Here is a 22,676-nt window from a genome sequence, read left to right as displayed (position 1 = left end):
GAGGGTGTGAAGCAGCAGGGGCCTTTGAAGTGAAGCTAAGCTTCACTTCAAAGGTGTGGGAGGAGTGCTGCTGGTGATTGACTGGCGATTTGATGATGTGCACGCGCATTTTAGGTCAATGCGCTTGCGCATTGACCTAAAAGCGCACGGGCACAGCATCAAATCGCCAGTGGAATCGCCAGTTAGGTAAACTCTCGATAAGCCCCTATATATCGAGCTCCCGCTCAATTCGCATGCGCATTGAGATAGGTCGCTCGACCTAAAAACACAGGTGTCACGCCAGCATGAAGAGCGCTGAAACCTCTGGATGCAGAAGAGTTTGGAGAATGCTGCCACTGTCGTGACCCGACAGATAGGGCGACAGCCACCAAACACAAGATGGCGGCACGTACCAGGCAGAGGTGTCAGGTGGCTCCAGGTGCGTGTGTGCACCCCACGTTGAGAAGCAGCGCTTGCGGATGGAGGGATGGAGAGAGAGAGAGAGAGAGAGAGAGAGAACGCTGCTTGTAACGGAAAGCCATCACTCGTGCAGTGAAGAGTCGCGTGGAAGGTAACAGTTTCCTTTTTTGAATGTTTCTTATATTATTTTAAATCCGTTCCATGCTACCGAGAAGGTAATAGACAAACCACGGTATCAACCAGCCAAAGTTCAAGAAGCCTCATGCGTCCGCCGGTGCCGATTGCACATTTCGGAAAAGGGGGTGGTGATGAACAGAGTGTCTGAATTAAGCAGACCACTCTTACCCAGTCCAAAGATCAGGGCTTGATCCATCACCGTTATTTAGCTCACTGCCCCATCCCAGCTCAGAACCAGGCTATATGCAAATTAGTCTGTCCCTGGCCCAGTGCATCATGGGAACAGGGCAGACCAAACTACCAAGCCAATTCTTCACCAGAAAGGAGACAAGCTACCGGTGACCGGTTTCTGGCATTTCAGCATAGTCGGCCCGGCTTGCTTGAATCCTGATGGAGCAGTGAGCAAGGGACTCATGTCTGAGTATACCCTGCCACACCTATAGTGGCCAAAAACGATTCAGAAAAGGGGGTGGTGATGAACAGAGTGTCTGAATTAAGCAGACCACTCTTACCCAGTCCAAAGATCAGGTCTTGATCCATCACCGTTATTTAGCTCACTGCCCCATCCCAGCTCAGAACCTGGCTATATGCAAATTAGTCTGTCCCTGGCCCAGTGCATCATGGGAACAGGGCAGACCAAACTACCAAGCCAATTCTTCACCAGAAAGGAGACAAGCTACCGGGGACCGGTTTCTGGCATTTCAGCCTCGTCGGCCCGGCTTGCTTGAATCCTGATGGAGCAGTGAGCAAGGGACTCATGTCTGAGTATACCCTGCCACACCTATAGTGGCCAAAAACGATTCAGAAAAGGGGGTGGTGATGAACAGAGTGTCTGAATTAAGCAGACCACTCTTACCCAGTCCAAAGATCAGGGCTTGATCCATCACCGTTATTTAGCTCACTGCCCCATCCCAGCTCAGAACCTGGCTATATGCAAATTAGTCTGTCCCTGGCCCAGTGCATCATGGGAACAGGGCAGACCAAACTACCAAGCCAATTCTTCACCAGAAAGGAGACAAGCTACCGGGGACCGGTTTCTGGCATTTCAGCCTCGTCGGCCCGGCTTGCTTGAATCCTGATGGAGCAGTGAGCAAGGGACTCATGTCTGAGTATACCCTGCCACACCTATAGTGGCCAAAAACAATTCAGAAAAGGGGGTGGTGATGAACAGAGTGTCTGAATTAAGCAGACCACTCTTACCCAGTCCAAAGATCAGGTCTTGATCCATCACCGTTATTTAGCTCACTGCCCCATCCCAGCTCAGAACCTGGCTATATGCAAATTAGTCTGTCCCTGGCCCAGTGCATCATGGGAACAGGGCAGACCAAACTACCAAGCCAATTCTTCACCAGAAATAAGACAAGCTACCGGGGACCGGTTTCTGGCATTTCAGCCTCGTCGGCCCGGCTTGCTTGAATCCTGATGGAGCAGTGAGCAAGGGACTCATGTCTGAGTATACCCTGCCACACCTATAGTGGCCAAAAACGATTCAGAAAAGGGGGTGGTGATGAACAGAGTGTCTGAATTAAGCAGACCACTCTTACCCAGTCCAAAGATCAGGGCTTGATCCATCACCTATAGTGGCCAAAAACGATTCAGAAAAGGGGATATGCTCAGATGTGAGTCCCTTGCTCACTGCACCATCAGGATTCAAGCAAGCCGGGCCGAAGACGGCTGTAATGTCAGAAACCGGTCCCCGGAAGCTTGTTTCCTTTCCAGTAAAGAATTGGCTTGGTAGTTTGGTCTGCCCTGTTCTCATGATGCACTGGGCCAGGGTCAGACTAATTTGCATGTAGCCAGGTTCTGAACTGGGATGGTGCAGTGAGCTAAATAACGGTGATGGATCAAGCCCTGATCTTTTGACTGGGTAGGAGTGTTCTGCTTAAATCAGATACTCTGTCCATCACCACCCCCTTTTTGAATCGTTTTGGCCACCACAAGTGTGGAAGGGTATGCTCAGATGTGAGTCCCTTGCTCACTGCACCATCAGGATTCAAGCAAGCCGGGCCGAAGACGGCTGTAATGCCAGAAACCGGTCCCCGGAAGCTTGTTTCCTTTCCAGTAAAGAATTGGCTTGGTAGTTTGGTCTGCCCTGTTCCCATGATGCACTGGGCCAGGGTCAGACTAATTTGCATGTAGCCAGGTTCTGAACTGGGATGGTGCAGTGAGCTAAAAAACGGTGATGGATCAAGCCCTGATCTTTTGACTGGGTAGGAGTGTTCTGCTTAAATCAGATACTCTGTCCATCACCACCCCCTTTTTGAATCGTTTTGGCCACCACAAGTGTGGAAGGGTATGCTCAGATGTGAGTCCCTTGCTCACTGCACCATCAGGATTCAAGCAAGCCGGGCCGAAGACGGCTGTAATGCCAGAAACCGGTCCCCGGAAGCTTGTTTCCTTTCCAGTAAAGAATTGGCTTGGTAGTTTGGTCTGCCCTGTTCCCATGATGCACTGGGCCAGGGTCAGACTAATTTGCATGTAGCCAGGTTCTGAACTGGGATGGTGCAGTGAGCTAAAAAACGGTGATGGATCAAGCCCTGATCTTTTGACTGGGTAGGAGTGTTCTGCTTAAATCAGATACTCTGTCCATCACCACCCCCTTTTTGAATCGTTTTGCACATTTCAAGCATCTTGTGTCACTCCCAGTAGTGGTATAACACGCCATGTAAACTGCATAAAACAACATGCCACAGAAACGTTGCGTCTCCAATCCACAGCGTCAGCTGCAATGTTCCTCAAACCATTTGCTGGCAAACAAATAAAACAGCTGAGGCACAGTGTGCAACAATTTCCATACCAGTGAATACGGACTGTTGACTGTGCAGGTGAAATGTTGACCATTCCATATTTCAAATAGGTGGAAATATTCAGACCTGCTGAATCATGGTAGCAGGAAATCCAAGTATTTGAAGCAAATTAATTACACCCTGGCTGGGGCTGTCCGTTTATAAAGGCACAGGTGGAGTGCACAGAATCACACAAGCTGTCACAGTAGCAGGAATACAGAATTGTTTAAGCCAAAGAAGTATGTGCAGGCTGGGGCTGTCCGGTGTAAAGGACACTGGTGGGGCTGGCACGCCTTGTACCTCAAAGTAGGCTTTATCTTGGTTGTGTAGGTTTTCTTTAGAGATTTCTTCTTTCAGAGTCCTTTTAAAAACACGTGTGAGTTTTGTTTCATGAATCGTCACCAAAAATCTGTAGTGATGAAGTCTGTAGCCAGAGAGTAGTTTCATGTAGAATGATTAAGTACAGTTACAAGTAGATGAGTTGTAGAAATGCAGCTCCACCAGGAGCAGTCTGCCTGCTGGTCAGTCCATACTCTAGCTAATACACTAAAGTAACCAGGCACCCCCAACATTCCATTCAAGACCATCACACCAACATTCCATGCATCACATTCACACTGGCTGAGCAGCTAGGGAGAAAATAACCAAATAAATATAATACAGATTACTACAGTGGCTTTATCTATTTCCAGTCCTGAAATGATTGGGTTGTTTCTGTCACGGTTTCCCCGGCCGCTGGTAGATCACTGTCTGCCTTGCTGAGAGAAGCGGTTCGGAAGACCGATGCGCAGAATTACATTTCCCAGCGATACTTGCGGGTCGTGCAGCGCGTGACGCTACGCAACATGGAAACAGGACTAGAGACGGCTGCAGAGGAGCCGCGGTGCCGATAATTGTTGATCCTGTGATCGGCGGACTCCCTTGGTGTTCCTACGTTCCTTGGGTATTGTGGTGAGAGTGCTATATAGCACTGTTTCCCTGGAGATCCTGTTGTCTGCTAGGACGAGCTGATAATTCGTCCCTGTGATCCTTTGTGTTGTTGAAGGATATCTGCTTGTTTCCTCCAGTTATCCACGGAGGTACTTTGCCCTGACAGTATTTACTGACGTTTCGCTTCTCTGTTGGCTGAGACATTTGTTCGGGTCTCTTGCAGAGGAGTGAGTTATCTGGTATTGACTTACTGGATGTGACCAGGATTTACGGTCACATTATTCAGTACTTTTTGGTTCCTTTTGTACATTTGGGCAACGTGATTACTCTGTTGGTACCCAGAATAGAGTACCAATTGTTTCATACTTTTGCTTTCTATGACTATCAAGAGTTCTTCTATGGGGAGCTGACCTTTGGATTCGTATTGTCAACTGTTCGGAGGGATAATATGGTTATCCTTGGGTTACATGCTATCCTTCTCTGAAACTGAACTAAGAATAAGAAGGTTATTGTTCTTGGATTTCTCTTATTAAGATACCGCCTTTTGTTGTTTATCTTACTTTAGGAGAGAGGTCTAGAGGGTATTTTGCCAAGGTTGGCTAGGCGCCCATTCTTCCTTTCATCATATGGGTAGGTGCCACTGAGAGATGGTTACTGAATGTATAATGTTTATGTTGCACAAGTGATTTGGTAACACACTATTCTCAATGCCTTTTGTTTTGCCAACTAGAACATGTGGATGTGAGCGTGCCATTACCCTCTACCCTCTTCACTGATATAGGCTCAACTGATCTTCTTTTTCAGGTGAGGGATAGGAGATGGGTGTCAAAGGGGTTTCAAATGCTAGGTCCTAAATAGTATACGAGTTGTTGTGCTTACACTGTGTTTTGTCTCTTCCTCAGATCTCCCTCCCTGCTGTCCCCATCCTTACCTTTCCCCCGCTTGATCTCCCCAACAGTCTGTGTTGTGTCCTAGCCAGACTTGGGGTTATCTCGAGGTGGGCCCCCTTACAGCATCAATACAACCCGGGGGATTATCACTGAGGAGCCTGACAGTTGCCCACAATACATGGCATAGCTCCGACTGCGATACACAGAACCGCTTGCGCAAGTAGTGGTAAATGGCCATACTTCACATATCTTTCCTCTCAGATGAGGAACACAACAAGGATGTCCTTTATCGCCATTGATCTTTGAATTAATGCTGGAACCTCTGGCAACTTGGATAAGCGGGGATCCGCTTATCCGAGGGCTGCGCTGGACAGAGGGATGGCTGGGAGGATAAAATCTCCTTACACGCGGACAACATACTACTCATGTGGCGTGCTGCACTCCTCCATATGTAGGATTATACAAATCTTCACAAACTTCCAGAAATACTCCAGTTATACCATCAAATGGTCCAAATCCGTGTATTTATTCTGCCTGGATCTACTCCAAAGCTGCCACCGGACTGCGTAGTGACAGTGGTTACTGATGGCTTCCGCTACTTGGAGATCTATGCTACAACCAATCCAGCCCTTTTCTACAAACACAGTCTGCTAGGCCCCCTAACATGATTGCAAAGTGATATACGGCACTGGAATACGGCACTGGAGATCTTTGTCACCGTCTCTGTTACGCTGAGCAGCCCTTTTTAAAATGATGGCACTGCCACAATTCCTATACATCCTTCAAAACACGCCATTCCTGGCTTTGGACACATATTTTACCGCCATAGTAAGTGCGATGAGAACCCTACTCTGGGATGGGAAGCCCCTGCTCATAGCAGCACAGAAACTCACAAAAGGATGGTACAATGGAGAATTCGCTCGTGCATTTTAGACTAAGGGACATTTGGTCTCCGCTGGTTGCTTATCTGGCGGCGAAGCAGGATAGAGCATTGCATGTAGGACGGGTCAATTCTCAAGACTATGATCCTTGGACTACTCTAGGTCTGCCTGCTGTGAGCTGCGACCATGACTTTAGAAGTGGCTCTGGGCCTGAGCCACGTTGCATCTTTGTAGCATCAGGTGTTTTCTTTGCGTTTCCTGGGCACTGCCAGGTTGTTAGAGAGCTGCAAGCTGTGATGCTAGGTACTGTGATACATGATTGTATCAATATGCTGTGTGCTACTATATGTGTCTGGTTATTCGCTTACTATGTAACCGTGTTCTTATCCTTATTGTATTGTAATTTGTGCAATGTTTGGTCCAATCACTAAACCAACAATTAAAAAATTTAGAAACTGGGGAGGTACCACTTTGCTCACACCATTATACCTACAGGACAAGCCTTTTTACCCGTTACCTGTAAATGGAGAATTGTCTACTGACCTCTTTTTAAAATGTATGTCTGGCCAATGAAACCGGGTCCTTTGCTCCAGCTATGTTAGAAATGGTTGTTGCATATATTTCTACATTATAGATCTCTTCTAGGGTGAGCAGGTGCCTTGTTTGACTGCTGAGGCACAGGAATACATTTTTGGATCTTCTGTGAGGATAATACAAAAGATGGAGGTTGGAGGTAGCCTACCAGAGAGCAGTGTGAATTCCAGTATTCCACCAAACATTCCTGCGGTCCTTCGAAGTAGGACGGACCATAGTGTGTGGAGGACAGGAGACAGAGGGCCCATTCGCCCTGTGTCCGTGAGAGACGCCTTAAACTTTGTGAATGGTCTTGAGTAATCGAATTGGCTGTTGTCCTTGGACCCCTTCCCCGTTGCCGCACAGATTTCCTAAACAGGAATTGTTTATTTTTTCAAGCAGCACTGCTTATTTAAGGACACGTCCTGCTTTAAAATAAATAAATATTTTTCCATTTGGGTATGCAAACACAGGAATGGCGAGTACTGTTCCTTGCAGGCCCCCCTCTCTGGTTCTGGAACCAATGACAGGCAGACTCAAATAGTAACTTGTCTAATTAATGTTCATTAAGCAGATCGTTCGGTGAATCCCTGTGACTGTGGAGTTTGCGGTCTATTTCTGACAGCCTTCTTCATCAACTGGTCTGTTGCTGTGTCATTCACATTTTTCTTCCGCCCACTACAGTGTACCGCCCATTTTAGCCATTGGGTAACTTCACTGCAAGTGACTCATTGTGCTCTTTCATTGGGAGCACATCCACATACAAAGTAGTTCCCTTCAGTGCCAGGGGCTACTAAAGCAATGTGCATTGTTTGAGACGCAAAAAATATGTTTGCTTTATGTTAATTTTTACATATTGTTGAGGGCTGCACAGCTCCCTCAACCATAATGTTTTACATAAACCAGACAAAACACAACAAGCACTGGCAAAGCCAAAAGGCTGGTAGCCAATGCCAGACCAATGCTGGTTTTGTGATGTAAATAACACCGAACTAAGGTGCTCCACGTGTCTTCAGAACGGCTAAATTGTTCTTTATGGCTTTTGTCAATCAATACACTGCCCTCAATGCCCCTTTTTACAATGGCACGCCTTCCTGAGTCCTGACATATTAAAAACCCTTTCTTGTCCGTTTAAGCACAGAGGGGATTTGCAACTAACCACGAAGACACGTCTTTTATTGTTAAGTACCGAAGGGCATTTTTAGATAAAACTTGATACGGACTTTCCTGTTCGAACCAGTAACTGGGCTACCAGACATTCTTTCGCCACGTGCCATTTTGAACATCATCATCACCCAGTAACTTGAGGAGATGTTGCTGGAAAACTTTGCTGCAGGTCGTGGAGTTATTGCCAATTTATAAGTCCAGGTCCTTAAGACAATGGAAATGGTTGTGACAATAATACAGGCCACTTCTTCATCAGAGCTAGGCCAACTAAAGCTTGGGAAGAAGGCCACTAGATACGGCAACTGTACCACTAAATGCGTCATATGAGGCAGCCTATTAATGATAGATTTATGTAATTAATGTGCTATGATATTTTGAGAACTATCTGGTTTGGTCGAAGTCCGACAACAGAAAGGAATTTTCACCTTATATATTTTTAGAGTGAGGGACGGTCAAAGGCTGATGTGACAGTGCTGGAATAAAATTAACCGTGTGGATTTCTGTGTGATTTGTCACGAAACGTGTTGGAATTTTCCATCTTATCAGTGTGTTTAGCACCTGATTGATGGGTTAGTAAGCAGAGGAGATTTTTTTTGATGAGCCTACGTTTAATTTAAACACACGTTCGTAAAAACAACTACTGCACCAAAGCCAACAGATGCCCTAGAACACATACAAAAATACGTTAAAACCGCAGCAGAAAAATAAACCACATATACTGAACATCTTCGCATATATTATACAGCAATTTGCCCACACTTCCACATCGGTCTATTGCTGGACACAGTTGCAAATGAAAGCTAGACGAAATGTGGAAAATCCATATAGTCATAGCTTCCCAGTTAGTAACATTCCATGACTAGTCATGTATTCTGCACATCATCTTGTGGTGTGGAGCCAAAACTGGAAACACTGGGAATGGGCGGGTGCCTCCACCACCAGTTACACAGGCCAACCGTCAACGTCTTTAAGGTGGGTTTTGCTAGTGCTTTGCGCGTTCAGATGATGAACGGTGGACAGCAGTGCTGGTCTGCAAAACAAGTGATTTTGTTTAAATGCTTTGTGGGTGCTGTAGTCCAGGGCACAAGTCCTTTAAAAAGAAGTGGGGGGACTGACAATATGCAAATGTCCTCATGACGTCACGTGCTGAACGTTTCCTGGTGTCTGACAATTACACCAGGACACGTTCAGCATATTTCTGTGGCCCAGCTTCTTGGCAGGGGGGACGGCGTCCACCCTGTGAAAAGAGTGGGGGGACGCCGTGTTTCTGCTTGTACCCCCAACTTGAGCCCTGCTGTAGTCCCAATACAGAAGGAAACCCTCTGAAGTCTCCCACACTGACACGCTTCCTGTAGCAGGACCTCCATAGAAAGCCTTATAGCAGTGCTATGAATGGGAGTTCCGTTCATTTGCAAAAACGCACGTATGAGAAATCAGCGAGGAAGGCACTGTAATTAATTGTCTAACAACGGGTTTCTCCATGCGCCTTGAAACATTGGCCCATCTTACACAACAGGTGGCAGTAGCAGCAACTTTGCGGCTGCCCACGGCCGCCGCAGGGGGCCGCCCTTCAGAGGGCGGCCCCCCTTAGATCAATTTGGGCACTTCCCCACCCCCACTCACTACTGCGGGACTTCAGGAGGAGTCCCCTCACAAGGCACGCCAGACACGTCATGTCCGGGACGCGGTGGGGAGGGTATTTAGGCCTCCCCCCTCCATTTTGGGATAGCGCTGATTGGGTTTTTCACAGTGCTTGGTTCATCAGGCGGGCGGTTCAGCTGCCTGCCCTTGGATTGCCCATAAGATAACCCACCATATTTGCATACTTTTGTATGGAATAAACCTGCGGCAATATTTTCTCCAAACAAAAGTTGTGTTGTGTATTTATTCATGCATACCTATTCTGCTGTGGTGTGGGTGGGGTCTTGTGCCTATAATGGAACTATGCATTTCCATTGGTACGGAGTATCCCTGTTGCAGAATGGTTAGCGACGATGGGTGATGTGCTGTTAGCAGCATTTTTGTGCAGGCATCTTTCATCCAGGAGGCCTCTCTACGGCAGTGCAAATTAACACCATTTGCACCCCCGCCCGCACTCCATTGTACGTGGATTTTTGCCCCCCGCCCGCAATACTCTGCCGGAGTTCAGTAAACAAGCATTTGCAATGCAATAGGTCTCGCGTTGATGCGACTTTAAGCAATTGGCATTGTAAATGACAAAGGCTTTTATTTAGGTTTTAATAACGAAAACAAAAATAAAAGGCATAGGTATTTGCAATGTCAATAGCTCAAACTTGCATAAACGTGAGACTTATTGCATTGCAAATGCTTGTTGAAGAATAGCTGCAGTGTGATCCATCAGTAGACAGTAATCTGCAAAGAACAGCACCTGAATTCTTGCACAACTGAGGCACAGAGGAGGAGTGGGGAGCAGTTCCAGATGTGTGAAGAAAGTTGTGGATAAAAATGTAAGCAGATAAGGGGGCTATATTGTCTCACTTCGGAATGGCAATATATCCTGACAGTTATCTGTCACTGCGGACATCCTTACTGTTCTTAGGAGATGGCAGGCAGTGGACATACAATATATGCTAAAGGGGCTCCTCTTTTTAATAGCTCTACCACTTGTGCCACAATTGAACACCTTGGAAAAATTAAGGAATGTGCAATGGGGTGCGATTAGCATTTGCCATCACACTAAGCAACCTTCTCTGAAGCCTATTTGGTATGACTGCAATATGTTGTTGACAACTGACCACTGAAATAATTGTAATTGGGGGCCAGTGTGGGCTACAACCCTCTTAAGATAAGTGCTCTTGAGATGTAAGCGAGTTAGGAGAGTATCCTTTATGAGGGTCGGTGAAGGGTGTCTACTGGGTGTGAAGCATGCAGAAGAGAAACAAAGAACTACTAAAACTACTATCTGGTAGATCCTTGGTTTTATTATTGTCCACAGTGGGTCAAAAGTAAATAGGAAGAGGGGTTAATTCGACCTAATAAGTGAGGTCAACATGGTTTCTGCATAAGAAGCACCCTAGAACATGAGGTGCAGAGGCATTCATTAGGGCCAAACTTGTCTCTACTAGTGAGACTTAAGTGAGAGTAGAGACGTAACCAAAACAATACATAGATATACCCAAACAGGGGTAAATAGGTTTTCATGAAAGTTTACAAACTCAGAAACCTGCGCATGTCAGGAAACAGAAAACACAAACATAATTATAACATATAGCTCGAATTGGTGAAGGAAGTGAGGAGTCCAGCCAGCCACAGGATCAGACCTGAACTTGTGGTGTCATAAATAAAAGGTGTACCACACAGTACAGGAGGCCAGTAACCACAGCACACAGTTTCCAAGTATTGGGATGAATACAAAGTTCTTATCCATGGTGAGTTGGAATGCCACTGCAACTTCAAACAAAGCATGAGCAACCTATATAACCCACAGGAATAAAATATAGGGAAAAACTGTTGACTAATAAGATGGAAAAAAACATATTGGGAAATACAATGGATGATAGGGCTGCGATATACAATCCTAGTCAAAGAAACGACTGGCAGTATACCAGCATGTTTCATGAAGTGTCAGAATAATATTCATGTCTATCTGATCTTAACCGGATCTATATAGCGATAACATTCTGTACTCTTTAATTGGAAACCAGGTACATCTAATTCTGAGGACTGAAGTAGCAGCAGTGAAGAATCAGATTCAGGCCATTAGCAACCACCAATGTTCCAGACTTTACAACCTCCAGCACATAGATATGGCTCTCAGATGCCATGATTGCTTCCACACCTTTGGCCCTATCCTTTGCCCTTTTCAAGTCAATGTCTGTACACCTCCATATACTTAAGACTCTTTTACTAGGAAGGGGACGAAGAAATGCAAGAAGGAGTTGGAAAACACAGAAGGCACACTGGAGCCCTCCACCTTCACCACAACAAACAAATAGCTGCACTATGGATTATCAAGCCATTACCTGTCTCAAGACCAACTAGCAGTCATTCTTAGTGCCAGGATCCTAACACAAAAAGAACTTCACATCCTTAACAAAGGACTGGGTTTTGAAACCACCAATCACTGGGACAACTTTGAGAACTGCACAGAGCTAGCAGGCTTCTTTGGGAAGATCCGACTCAAGATTTATATTGATTCTATTGAGGAGACGGATGCCACTGGATACAAGATTGACCAAGTATACATTCACGCCTCCACCTCAGAACATCCCTTCAGAGGTGCACACCTTTGAACAAACAGTGTTGAAAGATTTTGAGAAGGCGGCTAGGAACCACAAACGTCCTTTCTTTTATCGATCAAACAAAGAAATGTCGATCATTACGAAACTTACTAATGATCCTAAAGTCTCAATTAAACCAGCAGACAATGGTGGTGTGACTGACCTTGTATGCACCAGTGACTACAGACAAGAATGCCTACAACAGTATTCTAAATGTCATCTTAGAGAGAAGTGTGGCTCAGGGGTTAGAGGCGGCAGACCCGGAAGCTGAGATCGGTCCTGGACCAGGGTTCAATTCCCCGCCTCTGCGGGTCTTGGGCTCAAAAATTCCACGGACTCGATAATTCTCGTTCCGGTGCCTACTCGACTCACGGGTTCACACTCTGCGACTCTGGGCAATAGCTTGCTTAATCTCCACTATGGCCCCTCGCGGCGGGAAGCCTGGCTTTCACCTTGTGGATACCCTGCTGGGGTTATCTCACAGGGGAATACCAGGACGGGTTCCCAAAGCAAGCGCCTTGATGCCTTCGGGTGATACGTGCGCTATATAAATCGCAATACATTTACATACATACATTTACATCTTAGAAATACATGATAGAATGTAGTTATAACTTTTCTATACATCATTTACTACAACTTGCGAACATTTAGATATTTGTCTTCTAAAGGAATAGAGTTTGTGGTCACAGTTACTGTGAGATTACCATGTATATATCGGATTCTAACCTAATAATGCAGGTTGCACTAAAGACAGTTGGCGAAAGTATACACATAATACTAAATATGTAATAAGAAAGTACTAGTAAATTAATGCCATTAAAATGTATCTGATACCAGTTACCGAAATAGCTATCGAATCCTCTTCGGGTTGGTAGACAGTCTTTTCTGTACATGCCAAGATGCCACTTTCCCACCATGTGTGTAGCATAACCTGCTTCCTTGAGCATTTCCGGCAAAAGTTTCTCATCCAGTGGGATGCAGTTAGGCTGGCAAGGCCAGATGAGATCATGCTGTAAGCCAGTGTGAATCTAGGTAAAACAGAGTCAATCCATTACCAAATGCACGGCTACACATTTGAACACAGTTCTTTTTGCCAACATTTTTATAAGTTATGCCAAAATAGAATAATGCAGTGCATTGGAAATAAAGGTCTTTTCAGTTTATGCTTGTGAACAATATAATAAGCAAGATGTTACAAAAAATTGGTGGAATATTCTGTGGAAATGGGATTGTTTTACCTCAAGTAATAAAGTAGGTTATTATATGGAAGGGAGCCTTTCTTCTAAGGGAACAGCTGCAGGCACTGGGTGGAAGATGATAGAACTGGAAAAGCAAAGATAAGGAACTCAAGAAAGGGGGTCTGGAAGTAATCACATTGCAGGGTAGATTTAGCTTATGAGGCCTTTGTCTGATACCTCAGGTGCCTGCAGGATGCCACATCAGTCTTCACACAGTCCATCTTAAAGGGATTTTGTAACATACTATCCACACTGGAATGATAACAACTAATAAACAATAAAGGTTATAAGCTGTCCCCACAGATCCCTTCAGTTTACACAGATCTTATTAGAACTCGCTAACCAGAGAGGCATATGGCCATCACACTGAGGAAGGTGTTTGCTCATGGGCACACTCGCAGGGAGTGCTACGCACTGGATGTCGCCAATGTGAGAAGTGGCCTTTCCCCAGTCTACGAAGCTACCTCATGTTCTCTCATTACTCTATCCTATTCCAAAATGTCTTTGACAATGCTTATGGTTGGAAACCATGTTCCTATTTTTCTCTGAACTTCGCTACTGTTGACACATTTCTAATGGTACTAACATCTGGGAGGACTGCCACCATAATCATGTCCTGCACAGCAATGATCGTCTCAAACAGCATTCTGAATTTGCCTCCGAAGTAATGGTAGGGTTCACTGTCTCAAATACATTTGTTTCTTTGTTGGCCTGTCTCTCGTTCATTTGGGCTTTCTCCAGTTGGCCTTAAGGTGAAGCAATGTACCCCTTGTTTGAGAAGTTGGTGGTGGGCAACTACTCTTATATTTGGTAGTATTGTTCTACCGATACCTCTATTTTTTGTATTCAGCTACAAGCCCCATTACATTTTTATGGCTTTACGTGTTTAGTCTCTCACGTGGCCCCACAAGGGGAGGCGACAGGACAACACCGGGATGGTCCCCATCCCATCAGGCACTCCAATATTCTAGCCTGTGCCCCAATAGAGCATGGGATACACCCCATGGTTACTATACATGTTACCCCCACAGGAAAATTTGACACCGTTCTTGAACAACATCCTAAAAGTGCTTATTCTCACATATTAACTTCTTGCCACATAGTCTCTCTCCTCTTTTAATTTTGGCATCCCGACAGACGGACTCAGGATATTTTCCTTTATTTTATGGGTCGCTTAAGCGCAGCTTACTTTAATCGGCCAAGCGCCGATGAACACATACACTTTTACGTCTACTTCCAATTTTTGATCCAGCTAGGCATTAACAAAGACGCCCCTGGGTCTTAGCATCAGTCTACATACGTAGCGCTGTGTCGGTCTTTTAGGTCTATCACCCCCACAGACGCTGCTCACCACGACCTCGCAAGTGCTCCCATCTGTGGAAAAGGAGACTACTTAAACCCCGCCTGACCCGTGACCGTGATCATTGGAGTCCTGACGCCGGCCCAGTAGGTTTGAACGGAGGGTCTCGAGCTTTGACGAAGTAAGTAGGAACAAGCATTAGAAATGCAATCGGGCTCGGATTTATTTGAGTTTGAGCTAATGGCATTGTAAATGCCAATGTCTTTTTGCCATGTGTTATGGAGTGTGTGCATGTGGTGTGTAGTGGAAGTATCTTGGTTCAATTGTAATTTTACCAATGGTGGCATGCTGTGCTTTATATGAATATGTTTAAAAGTAAAGTGTACCATACTGCGATTGCTTGGTGGAAAAGTGCACTGCCGGCTGGAGGTGTGTGTGCCTGGTGGAAGGGTGCACTGACGGCTGGTGGGTGTGTGCTTGGTAAAAGCGTGCACAGATGGATGATGGTTGTTGGTGTTTGTGCATGGTGAAAGCATTCATTGACGGCTGGGGGTGTGTTGTTGTGTGTGTTGTTTTCTGTGTGCTGGTGAGTGTGTGGTGGTGAGTCTGTGGGGGTGAGCCTGGGGAGTGAGTGTGGTGGTGAGTGTGTTGTGTTGAGTGGTGACAAGTGTGTGGTGTTGAGAGACTGAGGTGTGTGGTTTGTGTGTGCGTTATGTGTGTGTGGTGTATGTGTGTGTGGTGTTTTCTGCACACTCACACACTGCCCCTACACATTCACACACTGCTCACCCGCACACTCCCAATGTCACCCTGCATAGTCACACACTGTTTACCCTGCACACTCATTCTGCACACTCACACAATGTGCACCCTGACACACTGTCTCTGCAGTCACTCTGCACTCACTGTCACTCTGCACTCACTGTCACTCTGCACTCACTGTCACTCTGCTGTCACTCTGCACTCACTGTCACTCTGCACTCACTGTCACTCTGCACTCACTCTGCACTCACTGTCACTCTGCACTCACTGTCACTCTGCACTCACTGTCACTCTGCACTCACTGTCACTCTGCACTCACTGTCACTCTGCACTCACTGCCACTCTGCACTCACTGTCACTCTGCACTCACTGTCACTCTGCACTCACTGTCACTCTACACTCACTGTCACTCTGCTGTCACTCTGCACTCACTGTCACTCTGCACTCACTGTCACTCTGCACTCACTGTCACTCTGCACTCACTCTACAGTCACTCTGCACTCACTGCCACTCTGCACTCACTGCCACTCTGCACTCACTGCCACTCTGCACTCACTGTCACTCTGCACTCACTGTCACTCTGCTGTCACTCTGCACTCACTGTCACTCTGCACTCACTCTGCACTCACTCGACAGTCACTCTGCACTCACTATCACTCTGCACTCACTGTCACTCTGCACTCACTGCCACTCTGCACTCACTGCCACTCTGCACTCACTGTCACTCTGCACTCACTGTCACTCTGCTGTCACTCTGCACTCACTGTCACTCTGCACTCACTGTCACTCTGCACTCACTGTCACTCTGCACTCACTGTCACTCTGCACTCACTCTACAGTCACTCTGCACTCACTGTCACTCTGCACTCACTCTGCACTCACTCTACAGTCACTCTGCACTCACTGCCACTCTGCACTCACTGCCACTCTGCACTCTGCTGTCACTCTGCACTCACTGCCACTCTGCACTCACTGCCACTCTGCACTCACTGCCACTCTGCACTCACTGCCACTCTGCACTCACTGCCACTCTGCACTCACTGTCACTCTGCACTCACTCTACAGTCACTCTGCACTCACTCTACAGTCACTCTGCACTCACTGTCACTCTGCACTCACTGTCACTCTGCACTCACTGTTACTCTACTGTCACTCTGCACTCTACTGTCACTCTGCACTCACTGTCACTCTGCACTCACTGTCACTCTACAGTCACTCTGCACTCTACAGTCACTCTGCACTCACTGTCACTCTGCACTCACTGCCACTCTGCACTCACTGCCACTCTGCACTCACTGTCACTCTGCACTCACTCTGCACTCACTCTACTGTCACTCTGCACTCACTGTCACTCTGCACTCACTGTCACTCTACAGTCACTCTGCACTCTACAGTCACTCTGCACTCACTGTCACTCTGCACTCACTGTCACTCTGCACTCACTGCCACTCTGCACTCACTGCCACTCTGCACTCACTGTCACTCTGCACTCACTCTGCACTCACTCTACAGTCACTCTGCACTCACTGTCACTCTGCACTCACTGTCACTCTGCACTCACTGCCACTCTGCACTCACTGCCACTCTGCACTCACTGCCACTCTGCACTCACTGTCACTCTGCACTCACTGTCACTCTGCTATCACTCTGCACTCACTGTCACTCTGCACTCACTCTGCACTCACTCTACAGTCACTCTGCACTCACTGTCACTCTGCACTCACTGTCACTCTGCACTCACTGTCACTCTGCACTCACTGTCACTCTGCACTCACTGCCACTCTGCACTCACTGCCACTCTGCACTCACTGCCACTCTGCACTCACTGTCACTCTGCACTCACTGTCACTCTGCTGTCACTCTGCACGCACTGTCACTCTGCACTCACTGTCACTCTGCACTCACTGTCACTCTGCACTCACTGTCACTCTGCACTCACTGTCACTCACTGTCACTCTGCACTCACTGTCACTCTGCACTCACTGTCACTCTGCACTCACTCTGCACTCACTCTACAGTCACTCTGCACTCACTGTCACTCTGCACTCACTGTCACTCTGCACTCACTGCCACTCTGCACTCACTGCCACTCTGCACTCACTGCCACTCTGCACTCACTGCCACTCTGCACTCACTGCCACTCTGCACTCACTGCCACTCTGCTGTCACTCTGCACTCACTGTCACTCTGCACTCACTGTCACTCTGCACTCACTGCCACTCTGCACTCACTGTCACTCTGCTGTCACTCTGCACTCACTGACACTCTGCACTCACTGACACTCTGCACTCACTGACACTCTGCACTCACTGACACTCTGCACTCACTGACACTCTGCACTCACTCTACAGTCACTCTGCACTCACTGTCACTCTGCACTCACTGTCACTCTGCACTCACTGTCACTCTGCACTCACTCTGCACTCACTCTGCACTCACTCTGCACTCACTCTGCACTCACTCTGCACTCACTCTGCACTCACTCTGCACTCACTCTGCACTCACTCTGCACTCACTGTCACTCTGCACTCACTCTGCACTCACTGTCACTCTGCACTCAGTCTGCACTCGCTGTCACTCTGCACTCAGTCTGCACTCACTGCCACTTTGCACTCTCAAACTGCACTCTAAAAATGCACTCTCAATCTGCACTCTCAATCTGCACTCTCAATCTGCACTCTGCACTCTCAAACTGCACTCTCAAACTGCACTCTGCACTCTCAAACTGCACTCTCAAACTGCACTCTCAACTCTCAATCTCCACTCTGCACTCTCAAACTGCACTCTGCACTCTCAAACACCACTCTCAAACTGCACTCTCAAACTGCACTCTCAAACTGCACTCTCAAACTGCACTCTCAACTCTCAAACTGCACTCTGCACTCTCAAACTGCACTCTGCACTCTCAAACTGCACTCTGCACTCTCAAACACCACTCTCAAACTGCACTCTCAAACTGCACTCTCAAACTGCACTCTCAAACTGCACTCTCAACTCTCAAACTGCACTCTCAACTCTCAAACTGCACTCACAACTCTCATGCTGCACTCTGTAACTGCACTCTCAACTCTGAAACTGCACTGCACTCTCAACTCTCAAACTGCACTCTCAACTCTCAAACTGCACTCTCAACTCTCAAACTGCACTCACAACTCTCATGCTGCACTCTGTAACTGCACTCTCAACTCTGAAACTGCACTCTCAACTCTCAAACTGCACTCTCAACTCTCAAACTGCACTCTCAACTCTCAAACTGCACTCTCAACTCTCAAACTGCACTCTCAACTCTCAAACTGCACTCTCAACTCTCAAACTGCACTCTCAACTCTCAAACTGCACTCTCAACTCTCAAACTGCACTCACAACTCTCATGCTGCACTCTGTAACTGCACTCTCAACTCTGAAACTGCACTCTCAACTCTCAAACTGCACTCTCAACTCTCAAACTGCACTCTCAACTCTCAAACTGCACTCTCAACTCTCAAACTGCACTCTCAACTCTCAATGTGCACTCTCAACGTGCACTCTCAACTCTCAGTCTGCAATCTGCACTCTCAAACTGCACTCTCAAACTGCACTCTGCACTCTCAAACTGCACTCTCAAACTGCAATCTGCACTCTCAATCTGCACTCTCAATCTGCACTCTCAAACGGCACTCTCAAACGGCACTCTCAAACGGCACTCTCAAACGGCACTCTCAAACGGCACTCTCAAACTGCACTCTCAAACTGCACTCTGATTCTGCACTCTGATTCTGCACTCTGATTCTGCACTCTCAAACTGCACTCTGATTCTGCACTCTCAAACTGCACTCTCAAACTGCACTCTCAAACTGCACTCTCAAACTGCACTCTGATTCTGCACTCTCAAACTGCACTCTCAAACTGCACTCTGCACTCTCAAACTGCACTCTGCACTCTCAAACTGCACTCTCAACTCTCAAACTGCACTCTCAAACTGCCGTCTCAACTCTCAAACTGCATTTACAAGTTGTGAAATGAATTCTTTGGCAGACTGTTCTAAAAACGACATAATCAAAGTATGTGTTCCGAGTTGCTAGACTTGGGGAGTTCTACAAACTTTCCTACCAATGTTCTTTACTTTATAAAAAATAAAAACAATAAAACTTAGCACACTTCCTCTTTTGCCATCGCGCAAACGCTGCAACTAGCAGGATACCTAGATTCCATTCGGGGTTTCTCCCAGAGCTCGGAAGAATAGAATTTAAGTCAAGAACGGAAATCTACTTCTGCTGCTCCGCCTTTCAGCACGACGGTCAATATACAGTCCCCAATGTTGATAGGGCGCGAGCATCTGTATCAGCCCCACGCAGCCCTCGTGACACGCTTTGCCAAGCGCGTCTTACAAGCGCAGTCAATTTTCTCGCAAACACCAATCCCATTAGGAAAAACAATACCAATAAAAACCCCAAACGAAGGTCCGTAACTGCAAGCAAACAGTTACCTCACCTTTCGTTGTGTCAACAACTGACGGGCTCCTTGAATCATTCCTTTAAAACTCTGCTTGCTGTCTGAAGGAAGTAACAAGGCGCATTATTCAGAGAGAACAAAACTGTTGGAAATTCGTGTGTGGAAAAAAGTTGACGCAGGCGGTATGGGAAAATACAAACAATACAGCAGGCTGTCAGACTATGCTGAAGTTCAACACCGCTGCAGGACTCTGCCCAGAAAGCAAACAGTTCTAAAAGGCGCTGCCTGCCAGCTTGCTATTCATTACCTCAGCTCCGAAAACAAAAGCTGCTGCAAAGAAACACATTATAAACTTGAGAGAACAATTCCATTCACACCGGCCACGAACCATTCCAGAAAAAAAATGAAACTGAGATTAAAAGAACAGCCCATGACAGAACGTCAGACTCTTGTTCTTGAACTAATGAAGCCCTTTCCCGGCCTGGCATGGAGCAGCTGCGCGCTGAGCGCTGCTGAATGGTGAACGCGCCCGGCCATCTGGATTCACTTACGGAGGCACCCTGACAGCTCCTAATTATAATTAATGTACTTCTTTGCGCGCACACGCACGAAAAATGCTACACATGCCTGACGAAAACGACATTTAGCCTATCACTTCAAGGCTATTAAAACGACACCACAACCAAGACGAATCACTGGCCAGATGACATAACACACTAAGGAATGTGTGGAATTTGTCTCGCCAAAGCCCTAGGAGATACTTTTTTTTTCTCTTCTTTAACATTAGGATCTCGAAACTCCTCCCACTTACGTGGGCGGAGGCCGAGCCCTAAAAAGGGAGGTGTTTACGTGCTAGTCCTATCCCAGCACGGACAAAACTCCCGTAACTGCAGCATGAGTTGTGCTTTGAATGTCCGTCTTTTGTTTCCATGATAATATCAGTGTGAGACTACAAGCCGGACCCTCACCCGTGACTCATGGAGTTTCTCTCTAACAACATTAGAGTAAGAATGCCTGTATATTTCCCTAAGCACAAATGTCACGAATAATTTTGTTTCGCTATTAATTCTATAGCACTGTAACACATATTATCTACACGGACATTATGCATCACATTAAGACACGTACCGCATAGCACCACCGCTATTTCTCCGATTATAACACTGGCACGCCGGTTTGTTATATTTGAAATACGCCGGTCCCTAGTCACACATGCTGAATGTATTTTTCACAGAGACAAACAAACAAAACACAAAAGTTTAACACCTTCGCTGCGGCGGCTATTCCGCCACAGCGCTAAGGGGGCGGGGGTGCGCGCGGCACGCCCATGCTGGTGATGGAACCGCTCCGTCACCAGCCTCGGTTGAGCTGTGCTCATGACGGAGCGGTTCCGTCATATCCCCGCCCAATAGAACGCGCAGGCGCGAAATCAGCGCCACGCAGGCGCGTCGGGCGGGCCATGACGGAACCGCTCCGTCATCAGCACAGCGCTACCGCAGCTGATGACGGAGCGGTTCCGTCATCAGCGTGGAAGTGGATAAGAATTCAGTTTCAATGTGTTTTTTACCCTTACAGGTACGAAACTAGAGGAAGGCATCCTCTTACCCATATCGCACCTTAGCGAGTGCGTCACTTAGTTGACCATATACAACTGATAGACCAACTTTTTATTCTAACTTTTCACATAAAGGTCCTGACGAAAGCCAGTTTAACGTAAGGCCTGGCTGAAACATGTTGACCACACTGGATGTGGGGGCTCATAATTACCTCCACTCACATTCTCCGCCTTGCTTTTAACACTGCCAAGGGCCCATCATTAAACGAACCCTTGTGGACACTGGGACCCTTAGGACAGTTTTTAAACTCACACTCATAACACCATCACCACACTCTCACTTAACAAAAAACGCTCTGCTGTAAACAGTTGTCGCAGCACACCCGAGGCATACTCGGTGCCCGATGATGAAGCATGCCACCAACTAGGTTGGTAGGTGAGAGCATCCTAAAAAACAAAAGTCTTGTCCCTACCTTGAAAAACAAATGTTTTTCCTTACACCCAAACACACACTCTAAACTTTTGAACAATAGCTAGTTCTTTTTGATTTTCATAACATTTACATGTTTAGTGCTTAGCAAGTCCAGATACTGCTGAAATCCCTTGTCTCTAGAAAGGGGCATTGGAGTCTTGTTTTCACGAGGGTCTCATGGGTCGCCAAAATCTTCTTGAATTTGAGAGTCACTGTTTCTATGGGGGAGGTGGCTACCATCCCACTTCAGTGTATCAGGTGCATTCATCTACCCCAACCAGTGCTATGTTTCAGTTAAGCATGATGTAGAGGTCGAGACTCAGTTTGGGCCGGGGGGCCTGATGACCTGCTTCAAGAAAACTGGAGATGGGTTGAAGGGCTGCCTGCCAATACCCAGGATGTATACCCATTCTAAAAAATGTCTTACCTTTTCTGGGGTAGGCAAAGGGCAGAGAGAAGGTAGTGAATACCTACAAACACTGAAGTTTGTAAGTATACACATTTCACGAGGCATTTCAGCATTATAACAACCACTTCCCACCTACTCCCTACCCATTTAGTCATAAGAAAGTATCCACTTCTAAGACGCCCAGAAGTGAAGGTCACTCTTGAGGAAGAACTTCTTGGGGAGAGAAAACTCAGTAGAGGGAGAGGAGTCATCCGCCTTGGTTGAGGGTGCAGTGGTGGTGGACCAGGACTCTGTTTCCCGGTGCTTCCCAGAAAACTGGAAGTAACAGCCATAATACTGACGGGAAGATCCATGGCCAAAGAAACAGGACTGAATATCCGTTGTTCTTCCTTATTACGGTGCACTTACTACCGGTACAGAGGCTTTTTTTGAAATGTATGTCCCACTGGGCCGGTGTTTTCC

At 46.8% G+C, this 22,676-nt stretch overlaps 1 protein-coding gene across 1 annotated transcript in view; it reads right to left on the bottom strand.

Annotated features, from left to right (window-relative positions):
* Nucleotides 1-22,676, bottom strand: part of ARSB (arylsulfatase B) — a 267,505-nt gene that overhangs the window by 208,124 nt on the left and 36,705 nt on the right. The window contains exon 2 of the mRNA XM_078675211.1: nt 12,889-13,075. Within this exon, the coding sequence (XP_078531337.1) occupies nt 12,889-13,075 (187 nt within the window). The remainder of the gene's footprint in view (nt 1-12,888; nt 13,076-22,676) is intronic.

This window comes from Lissotriton helveticus, chromosome 2_1, assembly GCF_964261635.1.
Source record: "Lissotriton helveticus chromosome 2_1, aLisHel1.1, whole genome shotgun sequence".
Taxonomy (NCBI): domain Eukaryota; kingdom Metazoa; phylum Chordata; class Amphibia; order Caudata; family Salamandridae; genus Lissotriton; species Lissotriton helveticus.
The sequence above is the reverse complement of the archived record's forward strand: the minus strand, read 5'-3'. Positions and strand labels throughout refer to the sequence as shown.